Genomic DNA, 18,914 nt, shown 5'->3' with positions numbered 1-18,914 from the left:
TGTGTGTGGTGTCAGATGAGAGACAGGATGTGAAACAGGTGGTGAAAGACTGCAGTCGTCCACTGGCTGACAAAATGCCCAACTTCGCCCTCGAGTCCAAGGTTTGTGACATCAGCACCATTGTATACTGTATAAAACGTAAAATAAATCTGTTCTCAAGTATTCCACGCATAATAGAGAGACACATGATCGTATACAAATGTAAGCAAGGTTTGAAGTGATCATGTTTTTGTCAAATATTATTTCTGTTTGGAATTATTTTATGTTCCAGCCCCTCGATCATCCACTCACGAAAAAATCTGCTCACGGCTGAATCTAGTTCATGATCCCTGGTATAGACTATATTATTGACTATGCTCAGAGCTCAGTGTGTGTGTGTGTGTGTGTGTGTGTGTGTGTGTGTGTGTGTGTGTGTGTGTGTGTGTGTGTGTGTGTGTGTGTGTGTGTGTGTGTGGTGTGTGTGTGTGTGTGTGTGTGTGTGTGTGTGTGTGTGTGTGTGTGTGTGTGTGTGTGTGTGTGTGTGTGTGTGTGTGTAGGTGGCAGATTGTAACCAGTCGGTGCTCTGAGACGTATAAGACCGGTTCGGCCGAGTGAGTTTCCTGGGGATTCCCCTGTGGTTTCCATCAGAGAGCCCCCGGACTGTAATTCAGGTAAGTAATCTTTCTCTCTCTCTTTCTTTCCTCTCCCTGCCTCACTCCTACTCCAACTTTCTTCGCTCCCTCCATCTGTCTCTCTCCTTCCTTTGTAAACTATAATGTATGTGACCATGATTGAATGCACTTTAAAGATCACTGTCAGCCTGACACTCATATGTCTTGCTTCCCCCTACTTTTTCCCTTTCTCTCCTCTCCAAAGGGCCAGCTGGTGCCGCTGGTAAGTGTTGGCCGTTCCGCGGGGCCCAGGGCTCCATGACTGTGGCTCTGTCTCACCCTGTCCACGTCCCCACGTTACATGGAGCACATCTCCACCGCCGTCTCTCCCACCGGACACATAGACACCGCTCCTAAGGACTTCACCGTCTACGTGAGTCACCTCTGACCCCTGTATATTTGATCAGAACCACACAGAATGTTTTTGGAGTGTTATGCTGAGTACCTTTAATTAACTCTCTTTCTCTCTCTCTCTCTCGCTCTCTCTCTCTCTCTCTTCTCTCTCGCCTCTCTCCCTCTCCCTCTCTGTGTGTGTAGGGCATGGACTACTGACAGTGAAGAGGGAACCTGCTCGGACTTTCATGTTTAACCAGGCTGGGGATCCTATCCAGGACATTAAACTGCCTGTGAGTCGACACTAACAAAGAGATATTAGAGAATACACATGGTAGAGACCCACTGGCACACCACTGGTTGAATCAACGTTGTTTCCACGTCATTCAATAAAATTATGTTGAACCAACGTGGGAATAGACGTTGACTTGACATCTGTGCCCTGTGGGAATACACATGATTGAGATATACATGGTAGAGATACAGATAACATGATTGCAGACATTGACAACAGATTATTCCAATTACATTTGGAATAATCTTTAAGCAGTTTAACTTTTGGGTGATTGTTTTGGCAACAGGCGGCTGATAATAATAAAAGTGTCAAAATGATTATAACAGTGGACTTCTCTCTCTCAGAACCCTAACAGTGTGTATCGCTATGTGGAGCTCCGTATCACAGCAACTGGGGTCACAGGACTAACATGTCTGTATGCTTCCGGTTCACGGCAAGATGCCTTCTGCGTGAGACAGATCCTCTGTCCCCCAACGCCAGTGTGTGTGTCATCCACCCCAACCCCATGTGTGTGTGTCATCCAACCCCAGTGTGTGTGTGTGTGTGTGTCATCCACCGCAACCCAGTGTGTGTGTCATCCACCCCAAACACCAGTGTGTGTGTCATCCAACCAATAATATCTTATTTTCATACTGGAGCATGTATTTTTTCCTCTAGCAAAGATGTCATCTAAATAAATCTCTATTGGTTGATTCTGGGTTGATTTAATGCGTACAAACTCACATGTATAGTGTTGACACACACGATAAGATGCACAATAAGATGCATTGATGCTCCATATCCACCAGGGGTCATTGATGATTAGGCAAAGACTACCAGAGTGTCAAGCACCGCCACTATAGGCTTCTAACTATGTTGAAGAGTCTAAAATTAATGTGGGAGGAAATTATTTCTTGTGTCCATTGTCTTGTCCTGGTCATCACACATAGGTAGGCTACTGTGCAGTAATAGCATGGGATTGGGTTTTGGATTTGCCATTTGTTTTATGTTATTGAACTTCTATTTGTTCCATTTTGCAGGTGTGTGTGTGTGTGTGGTATCTGGGCCAGGTGGAGTTTTAGAAGGCTTACAGTAACTACATGGAGGGAGATGGCCAATATGATTGTAGCTATTGTACACAGCAGTGTGTTTCTTAGTGTGTATGTCTATTTGTGATGGCCTAGAGAGGTTAGAAAAAACCAATGCTGGGACTGGATGGGTGCGACCTTGCAGTGATGGGAACCAGAGCGGATGTGAAAGGGATGTGTCAAGTCGAGAGAAAAATCTCATGAGAGTGTGAATCGCAGCTGTAAGAGACAGCGGAGGATTGTGCAGATTATTCTGCCTCATATAATGATAAGCAGGTGCTTCTAAATGCATGTCCAATTCACCTCTATCCTCATATGCAGATAACTGCCAGAATAAAGTAAACACCAAACATAAAGTGTCCTTAATAGGGTGTTGGAAGAACAGCTTTAATTATCCTTGGCATAGATTCTACAAGTGTCTGGAACTCTATTGAGGGATGCCACAACATTCTTTCATGAGAAATTCAATAATTTGTGTGTTTTTTGGTGGTAGAAAATGCTGTCTTAGGCGCGCTCCAAATCTTTCATAAGTGGTCAATTGGGTTGAGATCTGGTAACTGAGACACAACACGCACCGTTTAAATCCCCTATGCCTCCTTTGCAGACCCCCTCTCACTGAAGTCTCTTCTTCTAGCATGGTAGCCCAACGTATTTTATTTAACCTTTATTAAACTTGGCAAGTCAGTTAGGAACAACTTTGTTTACAATGACAGCCTACCCCTGCCAAAACCTAACGGACGACGCTGAGCCAATTGTGCGCCGCCCTATGGGACTCCGAGTTACGGCCGGTTGTGATACAGCCGTGGAATCGAACCAGGGTCTGTAGTGACGCCTCTAGCACTGAGATGCAGAGCCTTAGACCGCCCGAGTGGGCAACTGGGAAACATTTTTATACATGATAAGAGCATGATGGGATGTTAATCACTTAAATAACTCAGGAACCACACCTGTGTGGAAGCACCTGCTTTCAACCCTCTGAGACATAAGTGTTTGGGGTGGAAAAAAACATTACAAGAACTTTAAAAATTATATTGTTATTTGTCTTTTTTTTGTAATTTGCAAAATTGTCTTCTGTAGTGGTCATTAGGACATAAATATGAACATTACAGTCAAATGGTAGGATAAAAAACATAGTTGCGCCATCCAGATGTCCACTACAGAGGATATTTCTTGATAAGCTCTTATTTAGCTCTTATTTAGTGTGACAAAAATATTACAGAGTCCTGACAACTCATTTAACTATTCTGAGATATTCACTTACTAGAAACAATTTGAATATCAAACTCACAAAAATCTGATTTCCATAAAATGCGCTAATTTTGACGGCAGCCTTTTTTAAAAAGAGCAGTAAGATAAAGTTGTCAAGGTCACACCCCCACACGCCCAGAATGTCCTCTCAAAGTGACAACAGGACTCTAATAGGGTGGCTTGTAGCGGCCTCAGAGATAAGGACACGAACTGATGTCCACTAAAGAGGACAACATTTATTGCTGGGTCTCAGGAGGCTAGACTTTGTATCCTTCATTTACTCAAGTGTTTCTTTATTTGGCAGTTACCTGCATATTCCTTACATAATTGGGCATAGTAGTTGAATGAACTATCGCTATTCTGGATATTTCTGTTGTTGATATTGTATCTCGTATACAAACCTGCAAAAGTCAGTTGAAATACAAAATACTCTGTTTATTTGGTGTGTTGGCTATTTGTTTGTGTTTGCTTATTCATGTGTGTGAGGCAGAGAGACTGGTGTTTTGGGTGGTGGTGTGTGGACAGGCTTCACACGTCACCCCGTGTGTTTGGGTGTGTGTGTGAGTGCTTGAGTGCCACTTGTGAGTATGAGTGTCAGTAAATGGACTTTCTCCCTACATCACAGAGTTTTTTTTATATAATGTTTTATTTTAGAAGGAAATATATTACAAGTCATACATATCACATTCAACATCAATGCGGGGTAGAGAGCAGAGACCTGAGTCACCTGGCCAAAACAATAGTCCCTTCATACACATAGAGATCCATACTTCCCCTGGGTAAGTCTATAAGAGCTTTGCACACCTGGATTGTACAATATTTGCCTATTATTCTTTTTAAAATACTTCAAGCTCTGCTCAAGTTCGTTGTTGATCATTGCTAGACAGCCATTTTCAAGTCTTGCCATAGATTTTCAAGTGATTTAAGTCAAAACTTGTAACTAGGTCACTCAGGAACATTCAGTGTGTCTTGTTAAGCAACTCCGGTGTATATTTGGCCTTGTGCTTTAGGTTATTGTTTCGTTTTTTTTTTTTTTTTTTTTTTTTTTTTTTTTTTTACTTTTTTTTTTTTTTTTTTTTTTTTTTTTTTTTTTTTTTTTTTTTTTTTTTTTTTTGGGGTTTTTTTTTTTTTTTTTTTTGTTTTTTTTTTTTTTTGGTTTTTTTTTTTTTTTTTTTTTTTTTTTTTTTTTTTTTTTTTTTTTTTTTTTTTTTTTTTTTTTTTTTTTTTTTTTTTTTTTTTTTTTTTTTTTTTTTTTTTTTTTTTTTTTTTTTTTTTTTTTTTTTTTTTTTTTTTTTTTGCTGAAAGGTGATTTGTCTCGCCTTTGTCTGTTGGAATTTAGACGGAACAAGTTTTCCCTCAAGGATTTTTGCCTGTGCTTAGGCTCTATCCATTTCATTTTAATTTCACCTTTATTTAACCAGGTAAGCTAGTTGAGAACAAGTTTTCATTTACAACTGCGACCTGGCCAAGATAAAGCAAAGCAGTGCGACACAAAAAACAACACAGAGTTACACATGGAATAAACAAGCGTACAGTCAATAACACAATAGGAAAAAAATAAAGTCTATATACAGTGTGTGCAAATGACATAAAATAAACCTGTTCCCAAGTATTCCCACACATAATAGAGAGACACGTGATCGTATACAAATGTAAGCAAGGTTTGAAGTGATCATGTTTTTGTCAAATATTATATCTGTTTGGAATAATTTTATGTTCCAGCCCCTCGATCATCCGCTCACAAAAAAATCTGCCCACGGCTGAATCTAGTTCATGATCCCTGGTATAGACTATATTATTGAATATGCTCAGAACTCACTGTGTGTGTGTGTGTGTGTGTGTGTGTGTGTGTGTAGGTGGCAGCATTGTAACCAGTTGGTGCTCTGAGACATATAAGACCGGTTCGGCCCGAGTGAGTTTCCTGGGGATTCCCCTGTGGTTTCCATCAGAGAGCCCCCGGACTGTAATTCAGGTAAGTATCTTTCTCTCTCTCTTTCTTCCTCTCCCCTGCCTCACTCCTACTCACACTTTCTCTCGCTCCCTCCATCTGTCTCTCTCCTTCCTTTGTAAACTATAATGTAATGTGACCATGATTGAATGCACTTTAAAGATCACTGTCAGCCTGACACTCATATGTCTTGCTTCCCCCCTACTTTTCCCTTTCTCTCCTCTCCAAAGGGCCAGCTGGTGCAGCCTGGTAAGTGTTGGCCGTTCCGCGGGGCCCAGGGCTCCATGACTGTGGCTCTGTCTCACCCTGTCCACGTCACCCACGTTACCATGGAGCACATCTCCACCGCCGTCTCTCCCACCGGACACATAGACACCGCTCCTAAGGACTTCACCGTCTACGTGAGTCACCTCTGACCCCTGTATATTTGATCAGAACCACACAGGAATGTTTTTGGAGTGTTATGCTGAGTACCTTTAATTAACTCTCTTTCTCTCTCTCTCGCTCTCTCTCTCTCTCTCTCTCTCGCTCTCTCCCTCTCCCTCTCTGTGTGTGTAGGGCATGACTACTGACAGTGAAGAGGGAACCCTGCTCGGGACTTTCATGTTTAACCAGGCTGGGGATCCTATCCAGACATTTAAACTGCCTGTGAGTCAGACACTAACAAAGAGATATTAGAGATACACATGGTAGAGACCCACTGGGCACACACTGGTTGAATCAACGTTGTTTCCACGTCATTTCAATAAAATTATGTTGAACCAACGTGGAATAGACGTTGACTTGACATCTGTGCCCTGTGGGAATACACATGATTGAGATATACATGGTAGAGATACAGATAACATGATTGCAGACATTGACACAGATTATTCCAATTACATTTGGAATAATCTTTAAGCAGTTTAACTTTTGGGGTGATTGTTTGTGCAACAGGCGGGCTGATATAATAAAAGTGTCAAAATGATTATAACAGTGGACTTCTCTCTCTCAGAACCCTAACAGTGTGTATCGCTATGTGGAGCTCCGTATCATCAGCAACTGGGGTCACCAGGACTACACATGTCTGTATCGCTTCCGGGTTCACGGCAAGATGCCTTCTGCGTGAGACAGATCCTCTGTCCACCCCAACGCCAGTGTGTGTGTCATCCACCCCAACCCCAGTGTGTGTGTCATCCAACCCCAGTGTGTGTGTGTGTGTGTGTCATCCACCGCAACCCCAGTGTGTGTGTCATCCACCCCAACACCAGTGTGTGTGTCATCCAACCCAATAATATCTTATTTTCCATACTGGAGCATGTATTTTTCCTCTAGCAAAGATGTCAATCTAAATAAAATCTCTATTTGGTTGATTCTGGGTTGATTTAATGCGTACAAACTCACATGTATAGTGTTGACACACACGATAAGATGCACAATAAGATGCATTGATGCTCCATATCCACCAGGGGTCATTGATGATTAGGCAAAGACTACCAGAGTGTCAAGCACCGCCACTATAGGCTTCTAACTATGTTGAAGAGTCACTAAATKAATGTGGGAGGAAATGTATTTCTTGGTCCATTGTCTTGTCCTGGTSATCACACATAGGTAGGCTACTGTGCAGTAATAGCATGGGATTGGGTTATTGGATTTGCCATTTGTTTTATGTTATTGAACTTCTATTTGTTCCATTTTGCAGGTGTGTGTGTGTGTGTGGTATCTGGGCCAGGTGGAGTTTTAGAAGGCTTACAGTAACTACATGGAGGGAGATGGCCAATATGATGTAGCTATTGTACACAGCGGTGTGTTTCTTAGTGTGCATGTCTATTTGTGATGGCCTAGAGAGGCTAGAAAAACCAATGCTGGGACTGGATGGGTGCGACCTTGCAGTGATGGGAACCAGAGCGGATGTGAAAGGGATGTGTCAAGTCGAGAGAGAAAATCTCATGAGAGTGTGAATCGCAGCTGTAAGAGACAGCGGAGGATTGTGCAGATTATTCTGCCTCATATATGATAAGCAGGTGCTTCTAAATGCATGTCCAATTCACCTCTATCCTCATATGCAGATAACTGCCAGAATAAAGTAAACACCAACATAAAGTGTCTTAATAGGGTGTTGGAAGAACAGCTTTAATTATCCTTGGCATAGATTCTACAAGTGTCTGGAACTCTATTGGAGGGATGCCACAACATTCTTTCATGAGAAATTCAATAATTTGGTGTTTTGTTGGTGGTAGAAAATGCTGTCTTAGGCGCGGCTCCAAATCTTTCATAAGTGGTCAATTGGGTTGAGATCTGGTAACTGAGACACACACGCACCGTTTAAATCCCCTATGCTCCTTTGAGACCCCTCTCACTGAAGTCTCTTCTTCTAGCCATGGTAGCCCAAACGTATTTTATTTAACCTTTATTTAACTTGGCAAGTCAGTTAGGAACAACTTGTTTACAATGACAGCCTACCCCTGCCAAAACCTAACCCGGACGACGCTGAGCCAATTGTGCGCCGCCCTATGGGACTCCCAGTTACGGCCGGTTGTGATACAGCCTGGAATCGAACCAGGGTCTGTAGTGACGCCTCTAGCACTGAGATGCAGAGCCTTAGACCGCCCGAGTGGGCAACTGGGAAACATTTTTATACATGATAAGCATGATGGGATGTTAATCACTTAAATAACTCAGGAACCACACCTGTGTGGAAGCACCTGCTTTCAACCCTCCTGAGACATAAGTGTTTGGGGTGGAAAAAAACATTACCAAGAACTTTAAAAATATATTGTTATTTGTCTTTTTTTGTAATTGCAAAATTGTCTTCTGTAGTGGTCATTAGGACATAAATATGAACATTACAGTCAATGGGTAGGTAAAAAACATAGTTGCGCCATCCAGATGTCCACTACAGAGGATATTTCTTGATAAGCTCTTATTTAGCTCTTATTTAGTGTGACAAAAATATTACAGAGTCCTGACAACTCATTTAACTATTCCTGAGATATTCACTTACTAGAAACAATTTGAATATCAAACTCACAAAAATCTGATTTCCATAAAATGGGCTAATTTTGACGGCAGCCTTTTTTAAAAGAAGCAGTAAGATAAAGTTGTCAAGKTCACACCCCCACACGCCCAGAATGTCCTCTCAAAGTGACAACAGGACTTAATAGGGTGGCTTGTATGGCCTCAGAGATAAGGACCACGAACTGATGTCCACTAAAGAGGACAACATTTATTGCTGGGTCTCAGGAGGCTAGACTTTGTATCCTTCATTTACTCAAGTGTTTCCTTTATTTTGGCAGTTACCTGCATATCCTTACATATTGGGCATAGTAGTTGAATGAACTATCGCTATTCTGGATATTTCTGTTGTTGATATTGTATCTCTATACAAACCTGCAAAGTCAGTTGAATACAAAATACTCTGTTTATTTGGTGTGTTGGCTATTTGTTTGTGTTTGCTTATTCATGTGTGTGAGGCAGAGAGACTGGTGTTTTGGGTGTGGTGTGTGTGACAGGCTTCACACGTCCACCCCGTGTGTTTGGGTGTGTGTGTGAGTGCTTGAGTGCACTTGTGAGTATGAGTGTCAGTAAATGGACTTCTCCCTACATCAGAGTTTTTTTTATATAATGTTTTATTTTAGAAGGAAATATATTACAAGTCATACATATCACATTCAACATCAATGCGGGGTAGAGAGCAGAGACCTGAGTCACCTGGCCAAAACAATAGTCCCTTCATACACATAGAGATCCACTTACCCCCTGGGTAAGTCTATAAGAGCTTTGCACACCTGGATTGTACAATATTTGCCTATTATTCTTTTTAAAATACTTCAAGCTCTGTCAAGTTCGTTGTTGATCATTGCTAGACAGCCATTTTCAAGTCTTGCCATAGATTTTCAAGTTGATTTAAGTCAAAACTGTAACTAGGTCACTCAGGAACATTCAGTGTTGTCTTGTTAAGCAACTCCGGTGTATATTTGGCCTTGTGYTTTAGGTTATTGTCCTGCTGAAAGGTGAATTTGTCTCCCTTTGTCTGTTGGAATTTAGACGGAACCAAGTTTTCCTCAAGGATTTTGCCTGTGCTTAGCTCTATTCCATTTCATTTTATCTAAAAAAAAACTCCCTAGTCCTTGCCGATGACAAGCATTCTCATAACATGATGCAGCCACCACCATGCTTGAAACTATGGAGAGTGGTACTTAGTAATGTGTTGTGTTGTGGTTGTAGTTGCCCCAAACATAAAACTTTGTATTTAGACAAAACGTAAATGTATTTGCCACATTGTTTGCAGTATTACTTTAGTACCTTGTTGCAACAGGATGCATGTCTTGGAATATTTGGAATATATTCACTCTGTCATTTAGGTTAGTATTGTGGAGTAACTACAATGTTTTGATCCATACTCAGTTTTCTCCTATCACAGCAATTAAGCTCTGTAACTATCTTAAAGTCACCATTGGCCTAATGGTGAAATCCTGAGCGGTTTCCTTCCTCTCGGCAACTGAGTTGGGAAGTACACCTGTATCTTTGTAGTGACTGGGTGTATTGATACACCATCCAAAGTGTAATTAATAACTTCACCATGCTCAAAGGGATATTCAGTTGTCTGCTTTTTTTTTATCCATCTACCAATAGGTGCCTTTCTTTGCAAAGCCATTGGAAAACCTCCCTGGTCTTTGTGGTTGAATCTGTCCTTGAAATTCATTGCTCGAATGAGGGACCTTACAGATAATTGTATGTGTGGGGTACAGAGATGGGGTAGTCATAAAACAAATATGTTAAACACTATTATTGCACACAGACTGAGTCTATGCAAACGTATTATTCCTGAACGTATGAAGGCTTGCCATAACAAAGGGGTCGAATAATTATTGACTCAAGACATTACAGCTTTTCATTTTTTAATTAATGTGTAAAAATATCTAAAAACATAATTCCACTTTGACATTATGGGGTATTGTGTGTAAATCAGTGACACAAAATACCAATGTAATCCATTTTATATGCAGGCTGTCACACAACAAAAGGTTGAAAAAGTCAAGGGGTGAAAACACTTTCTGAAGGCACTGTACATCGTTTTACTACCATCAAGGCCCAAAATGTAAGTGCTTCTTTATGATCTCATAACACTTTTGCTGGATCAAGATTAGTGAGATTCGTGACAGTGACACAAGTGCTTTTTAACACTATGACTGATATCTTAGCTGTGAATGAGGGGAAGTGTTAAGATGAGACCACACAGAGCAGTCACCTCCTCTTCACTCATCTACAATATGACAGATGGTAAATGCAAAATAAATTAGGATACATGAAATTTCCATGTGGTGGTGGTGTTAGGTTATTATACTGTAATGTAGTGTAGAGGGAGGTATGACTGCCTTGGGTACCATAAAGTTTCAGAGTTCTCACACCCCCTGACCTCCCACTATCCTTTCATAGTAAGAGAGAGAGTAGCATCACGTGATAGGCTTCTAGGCCCTATACACAAGACTAGAAACAGAGTCAAATGCCATGAAGAAAGATTTAGAGTGAGAGAATATAACAGGAAGGCAGAGCTACAGAGCAGCCACGACACATAGATGTGTCAAGAGATGTCGGGTAGTAGGCATGGCCAGGAGACCTCTTCAACAAACGTGATCTATTATTATACCACGGGTCGTTTTTTTGTTGTTCTCCAAATCTAGAGTAGTCACAAGCTCCTGTCCTCTCACTCACCTTCTCACCTTTTACCATGCAATGTGAGAGAGAGAGAAAGAGGGGAAATTAATTTGTGAGATGGGTGGGTGGGTGGGGGAGCGAGTCCTGTTGGTGACAGAGAAAAATAATATGTGGGCCATGAGAAAGTACATCCAGCCCCCTGACTGAAACCACAGCCACCAACCAACCACATATACAGAGATACACACAGCCACCTGGAACCATGGCCTACTGCTGACGGCAGCCCTCTGGCCATCTTTAAAAAAAAAAAATTATTTCACCTTTATTTAACCAGGTAGGCTAGTTGAGAACAAGTTCTCATTTGCAACTGCGACCTGGCCAAGATAAAGCATAGCAGTGTGAACAGACAACAACATAGAGTTACACATGGAGTAAACAATAAACAAGTCAATAACATGGTAGAAAAAAAGAGAATCTATATACAATGTGTGCAAAAGGCATGAGGAGGTAGGCAATAAATCGAATAATTACAATTTAGCAGATTAACACTGGAGTGATAAATCATCAGATGATCATGTGCAAGTAGAGATACTGGTGTGCAAAAGAGCAGAAAAGTAAATAAATAAAAGCAGTATGGGGGGTGAGGTAGGTAAATTGGGTGGGCTATATACCGATGGACTATGTACAGCTGCAGCGATCGGTTAGCTGCTCGGATAGCAGATGTTTAAAGTTGTTGAGGGAGATAAAAGTCTCCAACTTCAGTTCTCCATCTCTCTCCCTCTTACTCTCTTTGCATGTTCATTTGTTGGATATGTTTTATTGATTAATGTGTGGTAATGTGTGATTAGTGAGGAAAATTTGGACTCCTTGTTGCTATCAGCGATGGGCGTTTTTTTCATTATATAATTTCCTCCTGTGGTTGCCCCATGCAGAGAAAATGTGCAAGTGTGAAAACGCCTATTGTTTCTCCTCTATTCTGTATCGGACGATTTTGTTTACAGAATTTGGATGTCTTTACTGTTTAACTGTTTGTATGTCTTCAAGAGTGTGTCCTGAATGGTGTAGCCTGTGTGACTTTATGCCTGTGTGGGACTGTTCACGTTTGTGAGTGTGTGCACTGTATGCATGCACATGTGTATGTGACTGTTTGCATTGGACTTTGCCTGCTTGCAGATGCACAATAACGTGTGGTATGTGTGTGTATGTATTCATGTGTTTGTGTCTCTGGGAGAGCTTAAGGCCATCTCTGGTTGATGTGTTATAACCACAACAGTCAGTGGCATTGGGCTGGGCCCAGCACTCGCTCCTCTGKCCCCACACCCAGCTCTAGAAAAAAAGACTGTTTCTTTTCTTGTTTATTAGATACAGACAAGTTGTTTTGCATCATATCTTTTTGCTTTTTTAGTTTTAATATAATCTTAATAATCTATTTTCAATCAATAATTAATACAATTCATGAGTTAACAATATTTTAAAATACACATTGCAAAATAGAAGGCACACATTTAAAAAAATACTTCAATTTGTTGGTCATTAGAGAAAATCATAATAAATACTGATAATAAAAAAGTCCTGTAATTATTGATTAAGTTTTGCTTGTATGCAGTCTATTTAATGGTACTCATTTAGAGCAGTTTTTTTTAAATTAGAGGTGGGTAGCCACCAGGGAGGGAGGTGGGAGGTGGCCGGAGTACTGGCATGGTTTGGTGGGTCGTCACCATGAGCTTCCATTTGAGTGGACCTGACTGCTGCAGGACCTGTGTCATCAGGGAGGGGAGAGTCTTGGGATGGCTCTTCACTGGCGGACTCAAAGCTGTCATCGTTCTCCTCGTCACTTGTTCTCTGGTGTGCTGTCAGACTGACTGCAAGACTGGCTGTTGCACTCGGGTTCGTGTTGTTTCACCTCTTCACTTCTCTCTGTTAACTTGTCCCCTTCTTCCTCACCTCTCTCCGCTCCCTTGTCCCCTTCTTCCTCAACTCTCTCTGCTCGCTTGTCCCCTTCTTCCTCACCTCTCTCCGCTCCCTTGTCCCCTTCTTCCTCACCTCTCTCCGCTCCCTTGTCCCCTTCTTCCTCAACTCTCTCTGCTCCCTTGTCCTCCTCCTCCTCACCGCTCTGCTGCTCAGCTTGTTAGGAGAGGGAGGGAGGGATCTGGAGGTCATCGGGCTTGTCTGCTGGCTGAGTTAGTCGTTGAGCTTCAGGTTCTGCTCCCCTTCCACCATTCTTTGCTCTGTTGCTGTATTCTTGTGGACAGTTGAAGTAAGTGTGCCCATCACCATTGCAGAGTGTTCACTTGTTTTAATTCGTGCACTCTCTGGACTTGTGGCTGAACTCACTGCATCTCCAGAACTTGACAGTCTTGCAATCCTTCAACTGTCTGGCTTTGTCTGGCTTTAAAGACATAGCAGCGGGTGGTCTGTCCTGGGTAGAAGATTCTGCAGCTGTGTGGCCCCAGCATGATGTTGTTGGATATCTCTACAGCTTCACTATCTGTTCCTCTCTTGGTCTGGACCTTGTACCTCCTTAGGCCATACCATATCCCATTGTTGTCTACTGGTTTTAAGGCAAGCTGAAGGAGAGTGCAGTAATGTTGCAGATACAGTTCTATGTCATGGTCAGAGACTCTTCCTGTCTGATAATTACCATTATTGTCTTCTCATCCACGTTGAATGGGGACTCCACTTCCCAGTCACTCCAATTCTGCTCATGTACATTTGCATTGCGGTGAAACTGGCGTAGGGGGTTGTTTGAGAAAAAGCATATTTCATATTCTCGCCGGTTTGGGAGGGCTATGTAAGAATAGACATTTGCAGCAGTGAACCACTGTGTTACGCAGAGCGGAACAGGTGAACCCAAGAGCAGACTCAAACGAGGAGACTGGGATGAAGTAACCAAGGTAGTTGCAGGAAACCAGGTGGGAGGATGAGGCTGGAGCGAGAGTTGTTGGGACAGGGTAAGCAGGTCCGGATGAGAATCCAAGGGAGTAGTAGAGTGGGGGATCCAGGACAGAGTAGCAGGACTGATGAGACGTGGGACTGGAGACAGGGACCAGAGTCAGAGCGGGCAGAACTGTAGAGGAGAGGAAAACCGTGTCAGGCAAGGGAAAACAGGCACAACAGGATCTAAACAGGAACAAACGGTTGGAAACGTAGACTGACAGAGCAGAGATTACGATCTGGCAGCATGGAAGTGGCAGGGCTATTTGTAGAGGTCTTGATTATGACTCCAGCACACCTGTCTCCACCCACACACACACACACACCCACAGAGACAGAGAGAGAGACAGAGTCAGAAAGTGAGGACTGGTGTTACTCACCATCTTGAGACGGTACGTACAGTTGAAGTCGGAAGTATATATACACTTATGTTGGAGTCATTAAAACTTGTTTTTCAACCACTCCAATCATTTAACAAGCTATAGTTTTGGCAAGTTGGTTAGGACATCTACTTTGTGCATGACACAAGTAATTTTTCCAACAATTGTTTTCAGACAGATTATTTCACTTATAACTCACTGTATCACAATTCCAGTGGGTCAAAAGTTTACATGCACTAAGTTGACTGTGCCTTTAAACAGCTTGGAAAATAACAGAAAATGATGCCATGGCTTTAGAAGCTTCTGACAGGCTAATTGACATMATTTGAGTCAATTGGAGGTAATACCTGTGGATGTAGTTCAAGGCCTACCTTCAAACTCAGTGCCTCTTTGCTTGACATCATGGGAAAATCAAAAGAAATCAGCCAAGACCCCAGAAAAAAAATTGTAGACTGCCACAAGTCTAGTTAATCCTTGGGAGCAATTTCCAAATGCCTGAAGGTACCATGTTCATCTGTACAAACAATAGTACGCAAGTATTAACATCATGGGTGTCAAGGTGTAGCTGGTGCATTGGAAGTCAGGCGCAGGAGAACAGAGATGAGTGGACAAGGCACTTTACTGAGGCAATATATGAATAGAACGCAACCACGTACAACAACAAATGCCCTCAGAACAAGTGAGGCAGCACTAAGTACAAAAATAACAAGGTACAAAGTGCAGGCTGTCAAAAAGAACGTGTGTAAAATATAACCCGGCGCAAACCAGCCGGAAGAGTGCCAACCTGACAATAAACAAGTACACACACAGACATGGGGGGAGCAGAGGGTTAAATACACGACATGTAATGAGGGAATGAATACCAGGTGTGTGGGAAAACAAGACAAAACAAATGGAAAATGAAAGGTGGATCGGCGATGGCTAGAAGACCGGCGACGTTGWCCGTCGAACGCTGCCCGAACAAGGAGAGGGACCGACTTTGGCGGAAGTCGTGACAATGGGACCACCCAGCCGTTATACTGCTCAGGAAGGAGACGCGTTCTTTCTCCTAGAGATGAACGTACTTTGGTGCGAAAAGTGCAAATCAATCCCAGAACAACAGCGAAGGACATTGTGAAGATGCTGGAGGAAACAGGTACAATATTATCTATATCCACAGTAAAACAAGTCCTATATCGACATAACCTGAAATGCCGCTCAGCAAGGAACAAGCCATTGTTCCAAAACCGCCATTAAAAAGCCATACTACGGTTTGCAACTGCACATGGGAACAAAGATCATACTTTTTTTTATGTCCTCTGGTCTGATGAAACAAAAATAGAACTGTTTGGCCATAATGACCATCGTTATGTTTGGAGGAAAAACGCTTGCAAGCCGAAGAACACCATCCCGGGGGTGGCAGCATCATGTTGTGGGGGTGCTTTGTGGGGGTGCTTTGCTGCAGGAGGGACTGGTGCACTTCACAAAATAGATGGCATCATGAGGCAGTAAAATTATGTCGATATATTGAAGCAACATCTCAAGACATCAGTCAGGAAGTTAAAGCAAATGAGTCTTCCAAATGGACAATGACCCCAAGCATACTTCCAAAGTTGTGGCAAAATGGCTTAAGGACAACAAAGTCAAGGTATTGGAGTGGCCATCACAAAGCCCTGACCTCAATCCTATAGAAAATTTGTGGGAAGAACTGAAAAAGTGTGTGCGAGCAAGGAGGCCTACAACCTGACTCAGTTACACCAGCTTTGTCAGGCGTAATGGGCCAAAATTCACCCAACTTATTGTGGGAAGCTTGTGGAAGGCTACCCGAAACGTTTGACCCAAGTTAAACAATTTAACCTGATGATCTCTTCCCGCGCCAATCCCTTTACTGGGATCGATTTGACAACATCCAGTGAAATTGTAACGAGCCAAATTCAAACTACAGGAATATCAATATTCAACATTCAAGAAAATATAAGTGTAATACATCAAAATAAAGGTTAACTTCTTGTTAATCCAGCCGCCGTGTCAGATTTTAAGGCTTTACGGCGATAGCATACCATGCGATTATCTGAGGACAGCGCCCAGCTCACAAAACCATACAAACATTTTCCAGCCAAGTAGAGGAGTAACAAAAGTCAGAAATAGCAATCAAAATAATCACTTACCTTTGATGATCTTCATATGGTTGCACTCACAAGACTCCATGTTAAACAATAAATGTTCATTTTGTTCGATAAAGTCCCTCTTTATGTCCAAAAATCTCAGTTTTGTTGGCACGTTTTGTTCAGTAATCCATTGGCTCAAACGCGGTCACAACAGGCAGACGAAAAATCCAAATAGTACCATTAAAGTTCATAGAAACATGTCAAACAATGTTTATAATCAATCCTCAGGTTGTTTTTTTGCCTAAATAATCAATAATATTTCAACAATGAAATGTCTAAAGACTGTAAAACAATGTCTAAAGACTGTTCACAGCTAGTGGAAACCATAGGGAACGCAATCTGGGTCATAACCATTTATATGGTGGATAGGCTTTCAATGGAAAAACACCATTTCAAAATAATGGCACTTCCTGGATGGATTTTCCTCAGGTTTTCGCCTGCCATATCAGTTCTGTTATACGCACAGACATTATGTTAACAGTTTTGGAAACGTTAGAGTGTTTTCTATCCAAATCTACCAATTATATGCATATCCTAGCTTCTGGGCCTGTGCAACAGGCAGTTTACTTTGGGCACGCTTTTCATCCGGACGTGAAAATACTGCCCCCTATCCCTAAGAAGTTTTAAAGGCAATGCTACCAAATACTAATTGAGTGTATGTAAACTTCTGACCCACTGGGAATGTGATGAAAGAAATAAAAGCTGAAATAAATCATTCTCTCTACTATTATTCTGACATTTCACATTCTTAAAATAAAGTGGTGATCCTAACTGACCAAAGACAGGGAATTTTTACTAGGATTAAACGTCAGGAATTGTGAAAAACTGAGCTATAATGTGTTTGGCTAAGGTGTATGTAAACTTCCGACTTCAACTGTATGGAGGTTTGGATGGTCAACAAGAGAAGAGACATTGTGAAGCTGCATTAAACCCTACCCTCAGGGGCTTATATACCTCTGTAGGCCGCGCTAACTTCATCCACAGCCTCAAGTTTGGATTAGTAGAGAGAGACAGAGAAAGAGAGAGAAAGAGGTGGCAGGTCAAAGAGACACAGGATGAAGAGTAGAGGGCGTGGCAGGAGCAGATGTAACAGTACCCCCCTCTACGGATGGGGAAAGGCCAGTGACGAAGTCCAGAGCAATGTGTGACCAGGGGCGACTTGGTATGGGAAGAGGGCGAAGCAGACCGGAAGTGGGTTTAGTGGAGGTTTTGTTCCGGGCACAGACCGAGCAGGCTGAGACGAACTCCCGGACCTCTCTCCATAGTGGGCCACCAAAACCACTGATGCAGGAAGGCGAGAGTCGGGTTCATACCAGGGTGAAGAACTTCAGAGCGAACTGAATTTGGAACAAACAGAGCCTTTCTAGGAACGTTACCTGGGTCAGGCTGGTTCTGCTGAGCCTGGCAAATATGGGATTAGATCTCCCAGGAGACGGCGGCAACGATGCAGGTTGATGGCACAATGGTCTCTGGCTCAGGTACCTATGTCGTCGGCGGTGAACTGGCGGGAGAGGGCGTCAGGTTTGGTATTCCTAGATCCAGGGTGATAAGTGAGTGTATAGTTGAATCTCCCAAAGAACAATGCACACCTTGCTTGCCGGGAGTTCAGACGTCTAGTGGTCTGGATGTAGGACAGGTTTTTGTAGTCCGTCCACACAATGAAAGGGAGAACCGAGCCCTCCAGCCAGTGACGCCATTCCTCAAGAGCTAGCTTCACTGCCAGGTGTTCCCGGTTACCGATGTCAAAATGTGCAAACCCCAGKAAGCGCTGTAGCTGCTTCAGATTCGAGCCACTCTGTGACAGCCCTGACCTTGGCAGGGTCCATCCGTAACTGTCCCTGTGCAATAATGTAACCCAGGAAGGACATAGAGGAAGCATGAAAATCACATATCTCAGCTTTAACAAAAGGCTTATTCTCCAACGGCCGTTGGAGAACTTGGCGAACGTGTTGCTGGTGAGCCTCAGGGTCCTTAGAAAAAATTAGAATGTCGTCCACATAGACAAAAACGAAGCGTCCAATCACATCCCTCTGAACATCATTAACCAGGCTCTGTAAAAAGGCAGGAGTGAGACCAAAAGGCATGAACAAATACTCAAAGTGTCCAAGTGGTGTGTTGAACGCCGTTCTCCACTCATCCCCCTCTCTGATGTGGACAAGGTGGTAGGCATTCCGGAGGTCGAGTTTAGTGAACGCTGTGGCACCATGGAGGGGGGCAAAAGCAGAACTGATGAGTGTCAAGGGATACTTGTTCTTCACAGTGATATTATTCAGCC

The 18,914-nt window shown here is 42.6% G+C and overlaps 1 protein-coding gene across 1 annotated transcript; it reads left to right on the top strand.

Moving 5' to 3' along the window:
* Positions 1-951: 951 nt before the first annotated feature.
* On the top strand, positions 952-6,854 carry LOC111980269 (SUN domain-containing protein 2-like). Its single transcript, XM_070449220.1, has 5 exons — positions 952-1,027; positions 5,450-5,565; positions 5,772-5,942; positions 6,100-6,189; positions 6,536-6,854. The coding sequence occupies exons 1-5, from the start codon at positions 952-954 to the stop codon at positions 6,647-6,649; spliced, it is 567 nt and encodes a 188-aa protein (XP_070305321.1). The 3' UTR covers positions 6,650-6,854.
* The last annotated feature ends 12,060 nt before the right edge of the window (positions 6,855-18,914 follow it).

The sequence above is a fragment of the Salvelinus sp. IW2-2015 genome, linkage group LG20 (assembly GCF_002910315.2).
Source record: "Salvelinus sp. IW2-2015 linkage group LG20, ASM291031v2, whole genome shotgun sequence".
NCBI classification, from domain to species: Eukaryota; Metazoa; Chordata; class Actinopteri; order Salmoniformes; family Salmonidae; genus Salvelinus; species Salvelinus sp. IW2-2015.
The sequence above is the reverse complement of the archived record's forward strand: the minus strand, read 5'-3'. Positions and strand labels throughout refer to the sequence as shown.

Coding starts and splice junctions, on each gene's coding strand:
- LOC111980269 (XM_070449220.1), top strand. CDS start 952: ATGGAGCACATCTCCACCGCCGTCTCTCCCACCGGACACATAGACACC. Junction 1,028..5,449: donor GGACTTCACCGTCTACGTGA/GTCACCTCTGAC, acceptor GTGTGTGTGTAG/GTGGCAGCATTGTAACCAGT. Junction 5,943..6,099: donor CTAAGGACTTCACCGTCTAC/GTGAGTCACCTC, acceptor CTGTGTGTGTAG/GGCATGACTACTGACAGTGA.